Below are 21052 nucleotides of genomic sequence, written 5' to 3' on the forward strand. Positions count from 1 at the left end.
TGGAAGACGGTGTTTCAAGCAAATGGGCCTAGAAAACAAGCAGGGGTTGCTATCCTAATATCAGACAGGGTAGACTTTAGTCCGACGTTAGTCAAGAAAGATAAGGAAGGTCACTTTATATTGATTAAGGGCACACTCCAACAGGAGGACATTACAATCCTAAACATATATGCACCTAACAAGGGGGCTCCCAAATTCGTCAAACAAACACTATTAGAACTAAGGTCACAGATAACACCAAACACAGTGGTGGTGGGTGACTTTAACACCCCACTCTCATCAATTGACAGGTCATCCAGGGAAAGAATAAACAGAGAGGCATCTGGACTAAATGAGGTCATAGAAAGAATGGACCTAACAGATATATACAGGACATTTCATCCAAAGGCTGCAGAATATACATTCTTTTCAGCAGCACATGGAACATTCTCTAAAATAGACCATATATTAGGACACAAAGCAAATCTTAACAAATTCAGGAAAATTGAAATAATTCCTTGCATTCTATCTGACCACAATGGAATTAAACTACAAATCAGTAGCAAGAAAGGCTATAGAGCATACACAAAATCATGGAAACTAAACTATACACTAATAAATGATGAGTGGGTCAATGAAGAAATCAAAAAGGAAATCAAAAAATTTATAGAGTCAAATGATAATGAGAACACAACATACCAAAATCTCTGGGACACAATGAAGGCAGTTCTAAGAGGTAAATTTATAGCCTTAAGTGCCTATATTAAGAAATTAGAAAGGTCGCAAGTAAACGACCTAATGCTTCGCCTTAAAGCCTTGGAAAAAGAAGAACAAGGCAAACCAAAAAGTAGTAGACGGGAAGAAATAATAAAGATTAGGGCAGAAATTAATGAAATAGAAACAAAAAGAACAATCCAAAGAATTAATGAAACAAAGAGTTGGTTCTTTGAAAGGATAAACAAGATTGATAAACCCTTAGCAAATCTGACCAAAAGAAGGAGAGAAGAGACACAAATTAATAAAATCAGAGATGAACAAGGTAACATCACAACAGATTCCAGAGAAATTCAAAAAATTATAGGGACATACTATAAAAGCATATACTCCACAAAGTATGAAAATCTGAAAGAAATGGATGATTTCCTTGATCTATATGACCTACCTAAATTAAATCAAAATGAGATTAATCACTTAAATAGACCTATAACAAACATGGAGATCCGAGCAGTTATCAATAATCTCCCAACTAAAAAAAGCCCAGGCCCGGATGGATTCACTGCTGAATTTTACCAGTCTTTTAAGGAAGAGCTAACACCATTGCTTCTCAAGCTTTTCCAGGAAATAGAAAAAGAAGGAATTCTACCAAACTCCTTCTATGAGGCCAGCATCACCCAGATACCAAAACCAGGCAAAGATAGAACAAAAAAAGAAAATTACAGACCAATCTCCCTCATGAACATAGATGCAAAAATTCTCAACAAAATATTGGCAAACAGAATACAAGAGTATATCAAAAAGATCATTCACCCGGACCAAGTAGGCTTTATCCCAGAGATGCAGGGATGGTTCAACATACGCAAATCTATAAATGTAATACATTACATAAATGGGTTGAAGGACAAAAATCACATGATCATCTCATTAGATGCAGAGAAAGCATTTGACAAAATCCAACATCCCTTCATGATAAAAGTCCTACAGAGACTGGGAATAGAAGGAACATATCTCAATATAATAAAGGCTATTTATGACAAGCCTACAGCCAACATATTACTAAATGGGGAAAAACTGGAAGCTTTTCCACTAAAATCAGGAAGAGGACAAGGGTGTCCACTGTCTCCACTTCTATTTAATATAGTTTTGGAAGTCTTAGCCATAGCAATAAGGCAAGAGACACACATAAAAGGGATACAAATTGGAAAGGAAGAAATCAAGTTATCATTATTTGCAGATGACATGATTCTATACATAAAGGACCCTAAAGACTCTACTAGCAAGCTGTTAGAGCTGATCAAAACCTACAGCAATGTAGCAGGATACAAAATAAATACACAGAAATCAGTAGCCTTCGTATATGCTAACAACAAACACACAGAGGATGAAATCAGAGAATCACTCCCATTCACAATTGCATCAAAAAAAATAAAATACCTTGGAATAAACCTAACCAAGGAAGTAAAGAATCTATACAATGAGAACTTTAAAACACTCAAGCGAGAAATTGCAGAAGACACTAGAAAGTGGAGAAACATCCCTTGTTCCTGGCTTGGAAGAATCAATATCGTGAAAATGGCAATCTTACCTAAAGCAATCTACACATTTAATGCAATCCCTATCAAAATTCCAAAGGCTTTCTTCATGGAAATAGAAAAAACAATCCAAAAATTCATTTGGAATCACAAAAAACCTCGAATATTTAAAATAATACTGAGCAACAAAAAAGAGGCTGGTGGTATCACCATACCTGATTTTAACCTATACTACAGAGCCATAGTAACAAAAACAGCATGGTACTGGCACAAAAACAGACATGTAGATCAGTGGAACAGAATAGAGGACCCAGATGTAAGCCCAAGTAGCTATAGCCACCTGATATTTGATAAAAATGCCAAAAATACTCATTGGAGAAGAGACAGCCTTTTCAGCAAATGGTGTTTTGAAAACTGGATAAATATCTGCAGAAGGATGAAAATAGATTCTTCTCTCTCGCCATGCACAAGAATTAAGTCCAAATGGATTAAAGACCTTAACATCAGACCGGAAACTTTGAAACTGCTAGAGGAAAAAGTAGGGGAAACCCTTCAACATATTGGTCTTGGCAAAGACTTTCTGAATACAACCCCAATTGCTCAGGCAATAAAACCACAGATTAACCACTGGGACCTAATGAAATTACAAAGATTTTGCACCGCAAAGGACACAGTGAAAAAAGCAAAGAGGCAACCTACAGAATGGGAAAAAATCTTCGCCAGCTATATATCTGATAGAGGATTAATATCTAGGATATACAAAGAACTCAAAAAGTTAACTAATAAGGAATCAAACAAGCCAATCAAAAAATGGGCTAAGGAGCTAAATAGAGAGTTCTCAAAGGAAGAAATCCGAATGGCATATAAGCACCTAAAAAAATGTTCTACGTCACTAGTCATCAGGGAAATGCAGATTAAAACTACATTGAGATTCCATCTCACTCCTGTCAGATTGGCCACCATCATGAAAACAAATGATCATAAATGTTGGCGGGGATGTGGAAAAAAAGGAACCCTTCTGCACTGCTGGTGGGAATGCAATCTGGTCCAGCCATTGTGGAAAACTGTGTGGAGGTTCCTAAAGCAGCTAGAGATTGATCTACCATATGACCCAGCTATAGCGCTCCTAGGCATATATCCAAAGGACTCATCTCATTTCCTTAGAAGTACATGCTCAACCATGTTTATTGCTGCTCAATTTATAATAGCTGGGAAATGGAACCAGCCTAGATGTCCCTCAACAGATGAGTGGATAATGAAGATGTGGTACATTTATACAATGGAGTTCTACTCAGCGGTAAAGAAAAATGAAGTTATGAAATTTGCAGAAAAATGGGTGGACCTGGAAAGTATTATACTAAGTCAGGTAACCCAGGCCCAGAAAGCCAAGCGCCACATGTTCTCTCTCATATGGGGATCCTAGCTACAGATGACTGGGCTTCTGCGTGAGAATGAAAATACTTAGTAGCAGAGGCCAGTAAATTGAAAAGGAGACATAAAGGGTGGAGAAAGGAAGGGAGGAGGATACTTAATAGGTTGATATTGTATATATGTAATCACAATGTTTGTAATGGGGAGGTAATATGATTGAGAATGGAATTTCAAACGGGAAAGTGTGGGGGTGGGGAGGGAATTACCATGGGATATATTTTATAATCATGGAAAATGTTAATAAAAATAAAAAAAAATTAAAAAAAAATCATGTGCCACCATGGCCAGCAAATAGATTTTTTTTTTTTTTTTTTTTTTTTTTTTGGTTTCCTGAATTCATAATGTAGTCTCAGGCTGGCCTCACACTCACAGTAATCCTTCTATCTTGGCCTCCCAATTGCTGGGATTAAAGGATTGAGCTACCATGCCTGGCTAACATTCTTAATTAGGGAGGGAGACATTGATTAACAACACATATATTCATTGAGTGACCACTATGTGCCAGGCAATGTTCTAGAAACTAGAAAAGAACAAGCAAAAACAATCCTTGCAGGAAAAGAACATAAGGAACATAGTATATCAAGAGGTGCTAACAGAAAAAGAAGAAAGAGGATAGGAAGTATGAGGGCAGAACAAGATGTCAGGGAAGGCCTGAGTAGAGTGGCATCTGAGCTAACACCTGACAGAAGATTCTCCTATGGAAAAGCATTGCAGGCACTGGGAATAACTGTGCAGGTGTAAGGTAGGAACATGCTTAATGTTTTTAAGGACAGACAAATAAGTCAATATAACGGGGATGTAGGTAACATTTTTGACCCAAAAGACAAGACAAATACCTGAAAAAACAACAGGAGCATTTAGAACGTCTGGCATTAGGAAGTGTGTGAAGAAATGACCACTCTTTTCACTTGCCAGTGGGTGTGTAAACTAGTACATTGTGTTTGAAGTGCATTTTAACAGAACCTGTTTTGACATTCAGACCCTCTAAGTCCACTATAGATTATACTATACACAGATATGGAAACGTAGTTTATGCACACATACAGATATATGTATGCACACCTATAAATAACTGGAACCTAAATGCCCATTAATAATTAAATGTAGCACAATTTCTAAAAGTGTACCATGGAGTTCTAAGCAGAGCCCTAGGAATCTAAAAATTCTTCCAGTGTCAGAAAAGCTCCCTCATGTGAAAGTCTACATTTTCTATATTTCAATCCAAACAATACATCACAATAGACTGCATAAAGAAATAAGACATTGTTGGGTGTCATGGTGCAGACCTTTAATCCCAGCTCTTGGGAGGCAGAGGTATGAGGATTGCTGAGAGTTCGAGGCCACCCTGAGACTACATAATGAATTCCAGGTCAACCTGAGCTAGAGTGAGACGCTGCCTCAAAAAACCAGAAAAAAAAGAAAGAAAGAAAGAGAGAAACAGAGAGAAAGAAAGAGAAGTAAGACATGAGAATCATGGCAGTTTCTAGTCAGCCAAACACTGAAGATTTTTTAAATATTTTATTTATTTATTTGAGAAAGAGAGAGGCAGATATAGACAATGGGTGCACCGGGGCCTCCAGCCACTGCAAATGAACTCCAGACGCGTGCGCCCCCTTGTGCATCTGGCTAACATGAATACTGGAGCACTGAATCTGGGCCCTTGGGCTTCGCAGGCAAGCGCCTTAACTGCTAAGCCATCTCTACAGCCACAAACATCAAAGATTTTTGCAAAAATTTTAAAAATAATACCACTCTCCCCTATGCCATTAAATATGTGGTATTTAGACATTTAACTAAGTTAACATGTAATGATTTGTGGCTATTTTAAATGAATACATATTTGAAAAACTGTTTTGGTCTCTAACATAATAAAGATAAATAAATTTAAGATATATCAAACATTCTCTGGGGGCTGAAGAGATGGTTCCGTGGTTAAGGCACTTGCCTGCAAAGCCTTACAACCTAGGTTCAATTCCTCAGCACCCACATAAAGCCAGATAAACAAGGTGGTGCATGCATCTGGAGTTCATTTGCAGCGGCTAGAGACCCTGGTATGCCCATTTTCTCCCTCCCTCCCTCTCCCTCTCTCTCTCTCTCACTGTGTGTATGTGTGTGAAATAAAGTAAAAATAAAAATAATATAAAATTTTGTAAGTTCTCTGGGATTCTCAATAAGGGTTCCAAAGACCAAAAATTTGAAAACAATTAAATAATGACATATCCATACTACAAAAACCAATATAGCTTTTAAAAGAGAATTATGTCATTTAAAGAGAAATTACTTTGACTAATATGTATATTATCCCTTTTATATAAAAACAAAAATTTTAAATTACCTATGTACAAACACAAAGACAAAAATACCAATGAGGGGTTTAAGTCCCCAATATTCACATAAAGCCAGATACACAAAGTAACACATGTGTCTCAAATTTGTTGCAGTGGCAGTAATCCCTGGTGCACCCATATTCATTCTATCTGCCTCTTTCTTTCCTTCTCTCTCTCTCTCTCTCTCTCTCTCTAATACTAAATAAAAAGATTTTTAAAATAATTTTTTAAAAACCACACACACACACACACACACACACACACACACACACACACACACAAAGTCAATTTTCCACTTCTGAAAAGCCATGTCATTTTATAAGGGTGCTTTTAAACATGCTATTCCCTCTGCTTGATATACTTTTCCCAATATTTCTCACAATGAAAAACCAGTAACATTAATTCAAGGTTCAGATTGCTTAGTGAGAATTTCCCTTACTAGTTATTCAACGGCAATAGCAAAAGATATTGTCTATGTATCAATCTGACATGAGCCACTGTGTTAAAGAACTCATATTCTCAGTTACATTCTTTAGTACTCTGTTCAGACTGCTATTATCCTGCTGATTGGGCCCTAGGGATCCAAACCCAAGCCCTCATGCTTATGTGGCAAGCACTTTACCCAGTGAGTTGTCTCCCACGTCCCTAACCCTCAAGTCATCCTCTGACACTGTCTTTCCTCCTAGCTGGATGGTGAGGTCTTTGAAGGCATGCTGCCTATCCTGTTTTCAAGCAAGCCCCTTTAACCACTGAGCCATCTCCCCAAACCCTTTCTATCTAATTTTCTTCACACACCTAAAAAGCTCATTTTGTTCAAAACAAATCAGTTTTCAGCTTACTTATGAATAGAGCTAAGTAATGAAATTCTTAGTAATTAATGTTAGTATTAGTATTTTGCATAATGTGAAGAAATGAACTAACTTACCTCATGGGTCCATAGTTCAGCATTACAAAAGCCAATATAATCATCACACAGACAGCTCTTCGCTTTGGACTTGGGACTTTAAGCCTCTGGTTCTAATGGAAATGGCCATATGAAATACAATTAAATTAAAATTAAAATCAATATACATCACATCAGTCTTATAAAAAGGAACACCTAAGATAAGAATACTCCTCTTTACAAGTTGTATGAGTACCTTTTCTTATTAAAAAAAAAACTCAAAGGTTAAGAAATATTACTTTTACCATTCTTTTTAGAAGTGGAGAGGACTAAAAAGGAAAACAATATAGCAGACAATTCTATGAATTCCCAAAGAATTTTGAGATACTTCTATACTTTGCCTCACTGTCTTTTTTTGCTGTGTGTGTGTGTGTGTGTGTGTGTGTGTGCGTGTGTGTGTGTGTTGCACATGTACATGCGGAGGCCCGAGGCTAACTTCAGATGTTTTCATCAATCACTCACATCTTATTGAGGCAGAGGCCTCCCTTGAACCAAGAGTGTACCAATTCAACCAAGTCAGCTTGCCCCAAGGATCCCATCTCTGCCTCACACTGGTGGGGTTGCAGGAGAGCTGCCACGAGCAGGGGTGCTGGGGATCGGAACTCCGGCGCCCATGGTTGTGCAAGAAGCGCTGCATCCACTCAGCTGTATCCCCAGCCCTCTCCCTGCCTTGTGAGTTACTGTTTCAGCAACATGCTAGACTACACCCATGTACTCAGGAGCAAAATAAAAAAGAATAGTGAAAGAAGCCGTTCTCAATGGGCATCCATCTGATTCAGGGTTGCACTGCAGTGAGAATCCTGAAAGCAGCCAATTTCATGAACAGCATTGATATCTCATTGGGCACAGCATGGCAACAGAATTTTTAAAAAGCGAAAGAAAAAGATCCCCACAAAATAGTGGTAAAATGGGCGGAGTTAAGATTTAAAATTTTAGGTTGCATTATTTTCTCTTTTAAAAGGGAAGGCCTGGTTGAATGTGGTGAGGCACAGTTGTAACCACAACACTTGGTGGGGTGGGAGGTGAGGAGGGCCAGAGGCAAGAGGATTACTGTGAACTCAAGGCAAGTTCCAGAGCAGCCAGAAAACTTTAACAAATAAAAAAGGAAGTGCTGGCAAGATTATTCAAGAGCCTCAATGTGATCACTTATTCAAAAAATAAAAAAGAGAGTATTAAAGTAATGATGACTTTGGGGGAACTCAATAAAGAGAACTTTTATGTAGATTAAGAGGTACGGTTCAAAAGTTAATGTGGGCTGGGGTGTAGCTTAGAGGTAGAAAGCTGATAGCATGCGGAAACCCTCAGTCCAATCTAAAGTACCATGGTGGGGTGGGGAGTCTCCAAAAGTCATTGTTCTCATTTGTTGCCTTAACACAAATGTTTCTGGGCTAATCGAGCACTCATTTTCTTAGCCCGGTTTTATGTGATTTCAGATGTTAAAGCACCCTTGCCTGCCTGTCCCCCTCAGGCTTCTCCATCACTAGCCCTCACCTCGGACACGACCTCATCCAGCTGCCGCTTCAGGGACCCATTCTCCTTCTTCAGCTGCTCGTTCTCTGAGAGCGCAGCCTTCAGCCTCGCCTCCAGCCCCAGCATGTATTCTTTCTTCTTCTTGCGTGACTGGCAAGCCGACTCTCGGTTCTTTATCATGCGCTGCTGTCTCCTCAGCACAGCCATCTAGGAAAGTTACCAGAGAACCAAAATACTCCAGTGTGAAACCCAGATCAAAAGAAGCCATGTATGCTGATTTTTAAACTTGTTTTTAAAAACTTTTCTCAAAATGTAGGTTATTAGTGATTTACAAGCAGGTTTTAAATATACTGTCAAATTAACTAAAATCACATGATTTGGACTGCTAAAACCTAATGAAAACACCTGGTCTTTTCTAAAGCATATTTTTTAATTTTTTGTTTGTTTGGTTTTTTTTGTTTTTCGAGGTACGGTCTCACTTTAGCTCAGGCTGACCTGAAATTCACTATGTAGTCTCAGGGTGGGCCTTGAACTCGTGGTGATCCTCTTACCTCTGCCTCCTGAGTGCTGGGATTAAAGGCATGTGCCACCACATCTGGTAAATTTTTATGTTTCTTAATATTTTTATTTATTTACTTTAGAGAGGGGGGTAAGGGAGTGCCAAGGCTTCCTGCCACTGCAAGTGAACTCCAAAGGAATGCACCCATTTATGCATCTGGCTTTATGTGGGTACTGGGGAAACAAATCCAGGCCATCAGGCATTGTAAACTAGCACCTTTAACTGCTGAGCCAACAACTCTCCAGCCCAAATTTTATGTTTTAAGTTTTCATACAGGTATATATTGCATATTGCATATAGACGATATCGTAGACTTCCTCTATGCACCCCTAGCCTCTCTTTTTTCACCCCTTTCCCCTCATTAATTTCCTCTGTCCCTCTAGGCAACTTTATTCCTACTGTCGCATCATTATGTCATTTATTATCTACTTTTCCCTAAGAAACTCTCTCAGAACGTGCCTTTAAAGAGCCAGATATTTCATACTTGTAATACTAGCACTCTTGAGAGGCTGAAGCAGGGGGATTGCTGCAAGTCTAAGGCCAGCCTGGACTACAGAGCAAGACCCTGTCTCTAAATAAATAATAAAGTATTTAATATTTGCATGACCTATTAACCTCTTCCTATATTCTCTAAACATCTCTAGATTAGTTATAAAATACAATATAAATGCTAAGAAAGTAGTTGTTAGACTATATTATTTGGGAAATAAGGACAAAAAAAACCCTAATCATGCATAAGATGGGTACAACTTGTTTTGACTGTTTTCTACTGCAATTTGTTGAATCCATATTGCAAAATCCATGGATATGGAAGGCCAAGTAAATATCTAATCACCTTCAACCAGTATCTCTTGCTGGAAAATGACTAAGATCCCAGACTACAGACCCAACTACTTATAAAACCATTTTTACTTAGAGAGTTATCACTATAGATTCAGTATGTACAAAATGAATGCATCTCCCTCTGCCTACATTTTTAAAAATCTATTCATCTTTTATCAATATGTAATCTCTCTCAAGAGATACAAGAAACAGCTGGGCTTGGTGGTATGCACACTTGGGGGTAGAGACAGGAGGATAAGGAATTCAAGGCCAGCACTGGATACATAGGGAGTTCAGAGTTAGCCTGGGATACATGAGACCCTATCTCAAGGAAAGAAAAAAACAAAATAAAAATATAAAGGAAAAAGTAACCACTATTTTTCTTTATAATCACTGCCTATGTCAATCTTTAATTCACTCATTAAAAGTGTGCTGAGTATATTCTAATAACCAAGTTTTTTCAGAGAAAATATGCCTGTTAATTCCATTCTCTCTATTCCTACTATCACTTTCCTAATATAGATGCTCTCATAGACCACAGGAATTCCTATTTGAATTATATTCTAGCTCATCTTGTCTACTGTTTCTTAAATAACTTCTGCTCCTAAAATATTTTTGTCTTACTACTATATTGCAAAGATAAGCTAGTCAGTCATATACCCTAGCTACCCACTTTGACTTTCAAGGCCCTCTTTAATGTGATCACTCATTATCCAATCATACTTTCTGCCCTAACTCAACAGCTATCTAAGCTATATCCTCCAATCTCCTCATTGACACCACTCCATCCAGTCCACAAAGCCTTTTATAGTCATACTATTTATTCCCATTTGAAATACTTTCTCCCTTCACTAACCTAATTCTACAGTCCCCTTAAACTCCAGTTATTCTTACCTGACCTTTTATTTTGGCTGAACATCTTATGGGCTGATAATTTGGAAGATACATAGAAGGACTCTAATGGTCTCAACTGTTTTGACAATGTTAACTATCTTTCTACTCTCTACACTTACATATTAGACCTGAAAATCCAAAATCATGTCTGATCTAGTTTTCTGTTTCATAACCAAAATGCCTACCATAATCAGAACTTACAGAACAAATTTTTTGTTAAGTTTTCTAAACAAAAATATGGAACATGAGGCTGGAGAGATGGTTTAGCAGTTAAGGTGCTTGCTGGCAAAGCCAAAAGACCCAAGTTTGATTCTCCAGTATCCACATAAAGCCAGATGGACAAGGTGGCTCATGCATCTGGAGGTTGTTTGCAGTGGCTAAAGGCCCTGGTGCACCCCTTCTCTCTCCCTCTCTCTCTCTCTCAAATAAATAAATAAAATGTTAAATGTATATATATATATATACATATATATATGTATGTATGTATATATGTATATATATGGAACACACTGTTACCTCATTGATCTATGCTTTAAGTGATAGGGGAATGTAACAAAAAAGTCCATAAAAAGTATCAAAGAATACTATTAAGTTCATTAGAGTAAGTACATATATGGTTGAATTACTGATTTCTATCTGTTCTATGATGGACCTTAGAGATTTCTATAGTGAAGTGTTTCATAACCTGATCAATAAATTAAGTTAAACAAGTTAATATATTTCTTTTAAAATAACAAAACCTATCAAAATACATTTCTTAGTAACACAGGCATGCCAAAATATAGTCATGCAATTTCCCAGCTCCAAACATTGTTAACAATTTTTCAATCATAACCCACAAAAAAAAAAATTCACAAAGAGTAAGGAGGGTTAATCATCATTAAGAGAGAATATAATGGCAAAACCATGAAAGACTAATTATTCACCAACTTCAAATTAATCTCTGGACAATATACTACTTTGTTAATGTGAATGTTATTTTTACATAGCTCCATTGTTACTGAGAATGTCAGCTCAGAAATACTTAATATTGGAGTGCTGAAGTACACAGAACACTGGACAAACTCATAAAAGAGAAGGATCCCAGATGGAAGAGTTTATTCTAAACGTTAGATAAAAGGCAACCTTACTTTAAAGGCTAATCTATGGAATTTGGGGAGGCTTACAGATGGCATGGCATTTAATAAATTTCAAACATGGATTAGGCATTTCTGTAAACAATAAAAGCACCTGCATGTTATAGACAGCATGAAAGTGTCAAAGGCTGTCAATCCACATGCCTCATACCCCCCAAAAATGAAAACCACCTGTGATCAAATATGCATTTTTCCCCACAGAAAAAGCCCCATTATAATAGTTCTGAAAACATTTAGTATTTCCAATAAAAGCAGAGTAAAGATAGTGTAAATAAATCAAATTCTTAGTAGTCAGAAAGCATAAGCAGGGCTGGGAAGATGGCTGGGCGAGTGAGAGCACTTGCTGCACAAGCATAGGGCCTGAGCATCTGAGTTTGATCCCTCGCATCCCTGTAAACAGCCAGGCATGGCCACATACACCTGCAACCCCAGTCCTGTGGTGGTGAGGAGGCACAGAGACAGAAGAATTGCTGAGGCTCAGCTGGTCAGCCAGTCTGACTAAAACACTACAGCAGCCCCAGGTTCAGTGAGAGACTCTGTCTCAAGTAAACAACATGGAACAGCAATAGAGGAGGATACCCAATGGTCTCCTTTGGCCTCTATACACATATGTACATAGGCCCACACATCAGCATAAGCACATGAATACACTATACATATGCACATCTCAGACATACACACACCTACATGTACATGCACTAAAAATAAAGGAATAGGCAAAAGGTCAGGTCTTCAACTTTATATCTCAACAAGCTATCTTTAGCTATCAGAATGTATAATATTTAAGTTCTATATTTCTAAACAAAGAAAGTGTTTACATGATATACAGACTAACCAAATATATACATTACTTGGTGTTTGGTGTTCTTGAGAAAATATTTACCATTGAAAGAAGAAATAAAGATTACTGCATAGTTCTGTTTTGTAAACTGATTTTTGCACATATGTTAATCATAACCATCTCTGACAGGCAGTAACAATGACAGTATAGCAATGAGATTATCTTTGCTTTTCACAATGTATTTTTTTTGGCCTCAAAAAATGACATTTACTCAAAGAAGGAAAAAAAAGGAAAAAAAAAAAAAGACAAGATGTCCATCTCTTGGCTCCCTTTCCTCCCCCACTCCAATTGTTCCTCAGCCCCCTAGGATTGAACCCTGGCTAGGGCCTGGAAGCAGACAGCCCCCCCACAAATGAGGTCAGCAACATTGAGGGGCATCTCTTCAAAGGAGGTGTTGTAGAAAGTCTCGATGTCTCGAAGAGTCCTCTTGTCTTCTGTCACCATGTTAATAGCTACACCCTTGTGGCCAAAATGACCACTTCGATCGATTCTGTGAATGTAAGTTTTTCCCTGTTGGTGGGAAGGTCGTAATTGATGCCTAAAGAAACCTGTTACACATCAATGCCTCTGGCAAGCAGGTCAGTGGTAATCAACACTCTGCTAGAGCCAGACCAGAATTCCCTCATGATTACATCTCTTTCCTTTTGATCCATGTCCCCATGCATAGCAGAGATCGTAAAGTCCCAGACATGCATCTTTTCGGTAAGCCACTCCACCTTCCTTCGGGTATTGATGAAGATCACTGCCTGGGTGATGGTCAGTGTCTCATATAAGTCACACAGTGTGCCACGCTTCCGCTCCTGTCATTCCACATTGATGTAAAATTGGCGGATACCCTCCAGGATCAATTCTTGCTTTTTGACAAGAATCCAAATAGGGTCTCCAATGAATTTCTTGGTCACCTCAAGCACATCAGAAGGCATTGTAGCTGACAACAAAACTACATGGGTATTGATGTTGAGCTTTTGGAATATACTGTAGATCGGTACCCTTAATGCAGGCGTGACAAGAGGCACCCATGTAATCTCCTAATGCCATGGCCACCTTTTGTATCTGCTGAGCCAATTCTCGAGTGGGTGCTAAGACCAAAGGCTGAGTGCCCTTTAGATCTAATTCAATCTGCTGCAAAATTGATATGGCAAATGTTTTCCCAGTCCCAGACTGGGCATGAGCAATCACATCATAACCCTTGATACAGGAAGAATGGCTCGCTGCTGAATGGCAGAGGGCTTCTCAAAACCATAGGCATAGAAACCTCGGAGGTGGGACTCTGAGAGAGTCATGTCATCAAAGCTGTCAACAATCTCATTCCAGTTGCTCTTGATGACGCCTTAGAAATTTATTTCACAATGTATTTAATTAGTTTCCACTTGTTGAAATTATTATAGTTTTCAAGATTCCTTTAAAATAGGCTTCACTGAAGCCAGCCATACCATCACTTGAGAGGCAGAAGCAGGAGGACTGTCACAAGTTTGAGGCCAGCATAATCTTTATAATCAATTCCAGGACAGAGAGGGCTACACAGTGAGATCTTCTCTTAAAACAAAAAACTGAGATTAGGGAATTTTCTCGGTTGTTAAAAATCCCTTGATGAGCAAGCCTGACAACCAGAGTTCACATGTAACATGTGCAATCCCTGCATGCCAACAAGTGAGATGGAAAGCAATGCAGCACCAGGAGAAACCAGTCTTTTGAGCACAGTGAAGAACAAAAGAGGTCCTGTCTCAAACAAGTAAGAAGAGAGGGAGGGAATGACACCCCAAAGTTGTCCTCTGGCCTCCAACACACAAGGCACGGCACATGTGATACATATGCATACAAAATTAATTAATGTAATAAGCCTCATCATTGAATCTACTGTTACAGAGGGGTCATCATTGAATCTACTATTAGAGAGAGGGACCAATATGAGAAATAAGGTCAGTTGTCTCCAATCCCAGTGGCACTTGTTCCATAGCTACACACTGCTTTTCCACACACACAGAGTCCTGCATCACAGTATGGATTCTAAGCTGAGTGAACTGTGAAGTTATTTTAATTATATGCCTATCTGAAAACAGAGTGTTGTGGAACTGCTTGTATCTGGAAACTTAATCCCCTCTGTTAGCAATGTGAAAATATAAAATCAATAGTCTGGCCCATTAATCAATTGGCGTATCCCCTGTAGACATGTCAGATGATTTAACAGACCGAAATGAGCCAACAGCTGGCCAGCTCCTGCTTCTGATCATCCTGGCTTCAGACATCCCTCCCACCAAGCACTCTGCCTTGGAAAAAGAAAAGAGAACAGAAGAAAAAACTCCACAGCTGAAAAATATTCTCCCCTGAGTGCTACTGCACTATAAAATGTGGTGTTTGCTTATTCAACAAACATTTATTTGAATGTAAGAGAGCCTTATGTAAAAGGAAAACCCACAAAGCAGTAAGTTCCTTTTGAGGGCTGGGTCAGTTTAAAATTCAAAGTTTCAAATCTGCTAACATTTTGTTTTTAATTTTAAAGGCTTTAGCAACTGATCAACACTATATTACAACTTTAGCTGGGGGTGGTGGCACATATCTTTTAATCCCAGCACTTGAGATACTGAGGTAGGAGGATTATAGAAAGTTCGAGGCCAGCCTGAGCTACAGTATGAGTTCCAAGGTAGCCTATGCTATAGAGAGACACTGCCTCAAAAAAAAAAAAAAGAAAAGGAAAGAAAGAAAGAAAAAGAAAGAGAGAATGCCAGGCATGGTGGTGCACACCTTTAATCCCAGCACTCGGGAGGCAAAGATAGGAGGATTGCTGTGAGTTTGAGGCCACCCTGAGACTCCATAGTGAATTCTAGGTCAGTCTGGGCGAGAGTAAGACCCTACCTGGGAAAAACGAAAAAGAAAAGAAAAAGAGAAAAAGGAAAAACTTCATATGAAATAGTGTTTTAAGCCTTGATTTTGTGATTTGCTAACAAATGAGCTTCAAAGACTTCAATGACTGAATTAAATAATACTGAAGTAGGATATTTAATCCATTCCAACATATCATGTAAACTCAAGTAGCAACAAGTACTGATAATCTATGGGTAAACTGTCCAGTAATCACTGGCTTGCAGTAATACCTTTCTATCCATCCTAATTCTTATTTAGGTGAATACTGCCCTCTAAACTGGTGCATAAAGCAGAAACTCATGGGCTGGAGAGATGGCTTAGCAGTTAAGTGTTTGCCTGGGGAGCCTAAAGACCCCGGTTTGAGGCTCAATTCCCCAGGACCCACGTAAGCCAGATGCACAAGGGGGCACATGTATCTGGAGTTCATTTGCAGTGGCTGGAGGCCCTGGTGTGCCCATTCTCTTTCTCTCTCTCTCTCTCTCCCTCTCTCCCTCTCTCTCTCTCTGCCTCTTTCTCTCTCTGTATGTCGCTCTCAAATAAACAAACATAAAACAAAAAAATTTAAAAACAGAAACTCACTAATTAGGATCTTCATCACATTACACATAAATAAATAAATAAACCTTAGACCTATATGAAATTGATTTAAAAACCAAAGGTAAATTTCCTGATAATTTTCTAAGTTATATAATAAATTATTACTATAATATACATACTTATATATAATAAATGTATTTGCAGATGCACTCTAAAAAATGTGCACAGCTAAAATCACTGACAAATTTAATTTGTGGCAATTTTAAATATTCAAATAAACTAAGTGTTTTAATTTTTTTGTTGTGGAATCAGGATATTGCAGTGTACCAGACTCATGGAATTCACTACACAGCCAAGATAGATTTGATATATAATCCTATCTCAGCCTTCAATTGTTGGAGTTACAAGTGCACCACCATGCCTGGTTTTTAGAAAAACTATGAAAACATATACAAGAATGTTCAGAGTAACACTATTCATAAAAGCCAAACAGTGAAAGCAACCCAAGTGATGTAATCAAAAACAAAACCAAAATAACAAAAACTTGGTATATCCAAACAATGGAGTCTTTCTTGGCCATAAAGAGGAATGGGTACTAACATCTACCTCAACATATTTGAACCTTAAAAAGTATGACAAAAGAAAGAAGCCATACCTAAAGAACCACACAATGGGGCTGGAGAGATGGCTGAGCGGTTAAAGTGTTTGCCTGTGAAGCCAAAGGACCCAGGTTCAATTCCCCAGATGCACTAGGAGCACACATACACACATATCTGGAGTTCGTTTGCAGTGGCTGGAGGCCCTGGCATGCCCATTTTCTCTCTGTGTCTGTCTGTCTCTATCTCTCTCTCTGATTTCAAATAAATAAATAAAATTTAAAAAAAACTAAAACAAGCAAATAAATAAATAAATAAAAGAAAACGATATATTTAAAAAAAAGAACCATCCAGTGTATTTGACTTAAAGGAAAGATTTAGGACAGACAATTCCAGACAGACAGGAAATAGATAAGTGATTGTCATGCCAAGGATGAATGAAGAACTATCAATGAATACAGGCTTCCTTTAGAGTCATAAAAATATTAAACAGCAATGTTAAGTTCTTAGCCTTGTGAATATATATACAACCATAAAATGGTGAATCTTGCCAGGCATGGTGATGACCCCAAAACTTAGTAGGCAGAAGTAGGAAGATTGAAAGTTTGAAACCAGCCTGAGCTATACAGTAAGACTGTCTACAAAACAAACAAAACAACTAAACTAGGTGTGGTGGTACAATCTTACAATCTCAGCACTTGGAAGGTGGTGACAGGAGAATCAGGAGTTCAGCTAATAGCGAGTTTGACATAAGATAGAGTCTCCAAACAAAACAAAAGACAAAAAGGCAAGGGCTATGGATACAGCTCAGTGGTTTTAGAGCATCTCTATACAAGGCCCTGGATTCAATACCCAGCACCAAAAAAAAAAAAAAAGAGAGAAAGGTGAGCCTTATGATATGTGACTTTTATCTCAATAGAGTTAAGAAGAAAAACCAACATAGGAAGCTAGGGACTCTCTTCTCAAACAAGTATGCATGCACGCACTGCTACACAGATCCATGTGAGGAAAAAAGGTAAGTTTGACACAAGAGTTGTTGATGGAAATCTATCCTGAAACCTATCCATGACTCTCATAAAATGCAAGAAGAATTAGAACAAATCCAATAGACAGCCAATTGGTAAAATCTATCAAAATTTTTAAAGTTCCTATCTTCTGACCCTACCATTCCAGTTTTAGGAACTGCTCCTCCAAATAAACTTGTACATGAACAAAATTAAGTAAATACCAAGATTATCTGCAGGAGGGATGTCCATAAAGAAAAAGACTACAGACATCTGAATGATGGAACCTCTATGAAACAGATCCAGCATTAAGATGACATTATATACATATATGGAAAGATCTCTAAGATATATTGAAAAAAGCAAGTTGAGGACAGTGTGTATAGCCTGCTAGCAATTCTGTAGGAGAGGTCAGCAGGCTTAAGTGCATGTATACTGAAGAACTGTCTCGTCTCAGGAAAGATGGACACAAACTAGTAATGGTGACTGCTTCTGAGCAGGGCAGATGATAGGTGAAGGACTATCTCCAGGATGAGTCTCCAGACAAACGTAATCATAAAAAGAGAAGAGAGTACTTAAATACTTAAAACATATATCAGCACCCTTTAAAAACAATTCTTTATTAGCCTTATCAGGATGGCAAACTGCAAGACATTACTAACACTAAAGTTGCCAAAACTACTACAACTTGAATCCAATAATCAACAGGGGAAGGAAAACTGTTCAATTCCCTTTCTGAAGCTACTGCAACCACAAACAAAACTTAAGGAGTCTTTATTCACAATAAATTTTTAGAAGCTCTAAACCTCCATTTAAGACAAAATGCAAGTTTTTTTTTATTATTAACAACATATTTTGTATGGATACAGCATATATTAAATGCAAGTATTTTAACAAAGCATGTTTTTCTCTTGTTTGCCGCCAGTGGCAACAGAAAAGCCAAAGTAGTCAGCACAAAGTAATTTCTAAGGAGCTTCTTGGATTACCAAATCTTTCCTACTGAATCTGTTCTGACAGGTTTCTTTTTCTTTTTCTTTCTTTTTTTCTTTTTTTTTTTTTCAGCCTAAAGAAATACCACGATCTTGATGCTGGAGGGATGGCTCAGTGGTTAAGAGTGCTTGCTTGCAAAGCCTAACAGTCTGGGTTCGAGTCCCCAGTATCCATGTAAAGCCTAATGCAAAGCAGCTCATGCATCTGGAATTCATTTGCAGTGGCTAGAGGCCCTGGAGTGCCCATTCTCATTCTATCTCTCTCTCTTCCTCCCTCCCCTTCTCGCCCTACTTACAAATAAATAAAGAAAATATTTAATAAGGGCTAAGAATATGCTCCTCTCTCTTTCTCTCTCTCTCTCTCTCTCTCTCTCTCTTTCACACACACACACAAAGTAAATAAACCTATTTTAAAGATATATTCAAGTAAAAAATAAATAGCATGATCTCAATGTTTTTATGTTAAAGAACTTTGTTGCTAAAGTACTTATTGATTATCTTCTTGGATCTAAGCTAGCCACATAATTTAAGAAGATTCTGTTCACATTTAGACCTAAAAGAGGACCTTGGACAACTACACAAAGTTCTGCTTTTTTCTGAAAGAACACAGGCACACTCTGTGCTAGGGTGCCTATGGCTTTGAACTGGAGATTATTGTAGTCGTAAGAGGACAGACCCGCCAGTAGAGGGCCTCTTGTGAGTTTTCTTCATATATATAGGTTTGATACCAACACCATCTCTCAGAGTTGGGTTTCCAATAAACAACTTTACAGAAGGAAGTAAAGTCTCCCTCTAGAAAAAGAGGCGAGGTTCTGGGTTGCTGTAAAAATGGTAGATTCCCAAAATTCATAGTCATCCACTGGATAAAAAGGAATGCTGTGGGCAGAGCACCCATCTGGGCCCATATCCCATCGCTGCTATGCTAACAATACCAACACCTAAAACCTCTAATTGAACTGTTTACCACATTACTAGGGGAAAGAAATACAAAGTTCTAATTTGGCATGCCAGGGTGCCCTTCACTGCATTTTACGACATGCAGACCTGTGGAAAGCAATCCTCCTCTACACCTGGGCCTCTTTCCCATGAAGGCTTAGGAACCCCTGGCAGGGAGTTCCAAAGGGTAGTCCTTAGAGGATGGAGAGGGTCAAGGTCTCTAACTATAGGTGTACAAAGTGTGAAAGGTTTGGAAGATACTTAATGTAGTGAATGGGCAGGTAGAAAGTAATGCCTGGGGCTTCCTGGCAATATATCCTGTACCTTTCAATCAAGGGCCCATCTAGGCTCTTCCTGGTACTATACTAATTCCTGGTTATTTTTTTCCCCCATTTTCCAGCCTACAGATTTCAAAACACAGTCTTTGCTTCCCCTTAGGCCACTGTAGAATATATAGAATATAAAATATATAGAATATAACTTTAACACATTTTTCATGGTCTTTTATCCCAACAACTGAAAGACTGTCCCTCCAGAACTTTGCAGATTATGATGAGTAGGTGGAAATAGTAAATGGAATGCAAATTTAAACAGACCGCTCACTTTCCAACCGCTGGTCTGACACCCGCCAATATTCAATTGCCCTTTAAAAAAAGATAAGCGTGCTCTCCTGTATCTCCAAGATTGTGATTTATAATTCTTTTTAACTTTGCAATTCCAAGGTTGCCATTTACTAACAAACTACATAGAAAATTTCTACACTGGAATGAAAAATCATGTTCATTTTTTCCATCAGGATCAAAGCCAAAAACAAACCATATTTCTTGAAAACTTAGGTAAGGTTTCCAAGAGTCAAACAAAACAGATTTACCAGCAAAAGGCAGGAAGCCTGAAATAATCATTTGAACCAGGCCAACTGTTTCATAACAGAAAATGTGACACTTGATGCAGTTTTCAGAATATGGTATGTTAAAAATGCTACTTATGGAAGTAGCAGGCCCCTCAAGGAGAAAGCCAGCCAAACAAAAGACCTTTAAAAAGGTAGGAAAAAGGAGCCATGTCAGCATTACAAAGCCACAAAAGAATAATATGTTTTCTGAACTGCAATTTTTTCATCACACTTTCGGTTTAAAAGTACAATCCCAGCACTCGGGAGGCAGAGGTAGGAGGATTGCCGTGAGTTCGAGGCCACGGAGAATACAGAGTGAATTCCAGGTCATCCTGGGCTACAGTGAGACCCTAGCTTGGGGGGGGGGGGGGGAAGTACAAAAAGGCCAGTTGTGGTGGTGCATGCCTTTAATCCCAGTACTTGGGAGGCAAAGGTAGGAGAATCACTTTGAGTTCAAGGCCACCTGAGACTACATATAGAATTCCAGGTCAGCCTGGACTAGAATGAAACCCTACCTCAAAATGCCAAAAAGTAAAAAATAAATAAAATATAAAAACAAGCTGGGCATGGTGGCACACGCCTTTAATT

General features: G+C 38.4%; 1 protein-coding gene across 1 annotated transcript in view; it reads right to left on the reverse strand.

The window, feature by feature from the left end:
* The window catches only part of Atf6 (activating transcription factor 6), a 238157-nt gene that overhangs the window by 155360 nt on the left and 61745 nt on the right, over positions 1 to 21052 (reverse strand). Inside the window, exons 8-9 of the mRNA XM_045151444.1 lie at positions 8421 to 8606; positions 6912 to 7003 (exon numbers count right to left, since the gene is read on the reverse strand). Coding sequence (XP_045007379.1) covers positions 6912 to 7003; positions 8421 to 8606 — 278 coding nt within the window. The remainder of the gene's footprint in view (positions 1 to 6911; positions 7004 to 8420; positions 8607 to 21052) is intronic.

Source organism: Jaculus jaculus, chromosome 1 (genome assembly GCF_020740685.1).
Source record: "Jaculus jaculus isolate mJacJac1 chromosome 1, mJacJac1.mat.Y.cur, whole genome shotgun sequence".
Lineage (NCBI taxonomy): Eukaryota > Metazoa > Chordata > Mammalia > Rodentia > Dipodidae > Jaculus > Jaculus jaculus.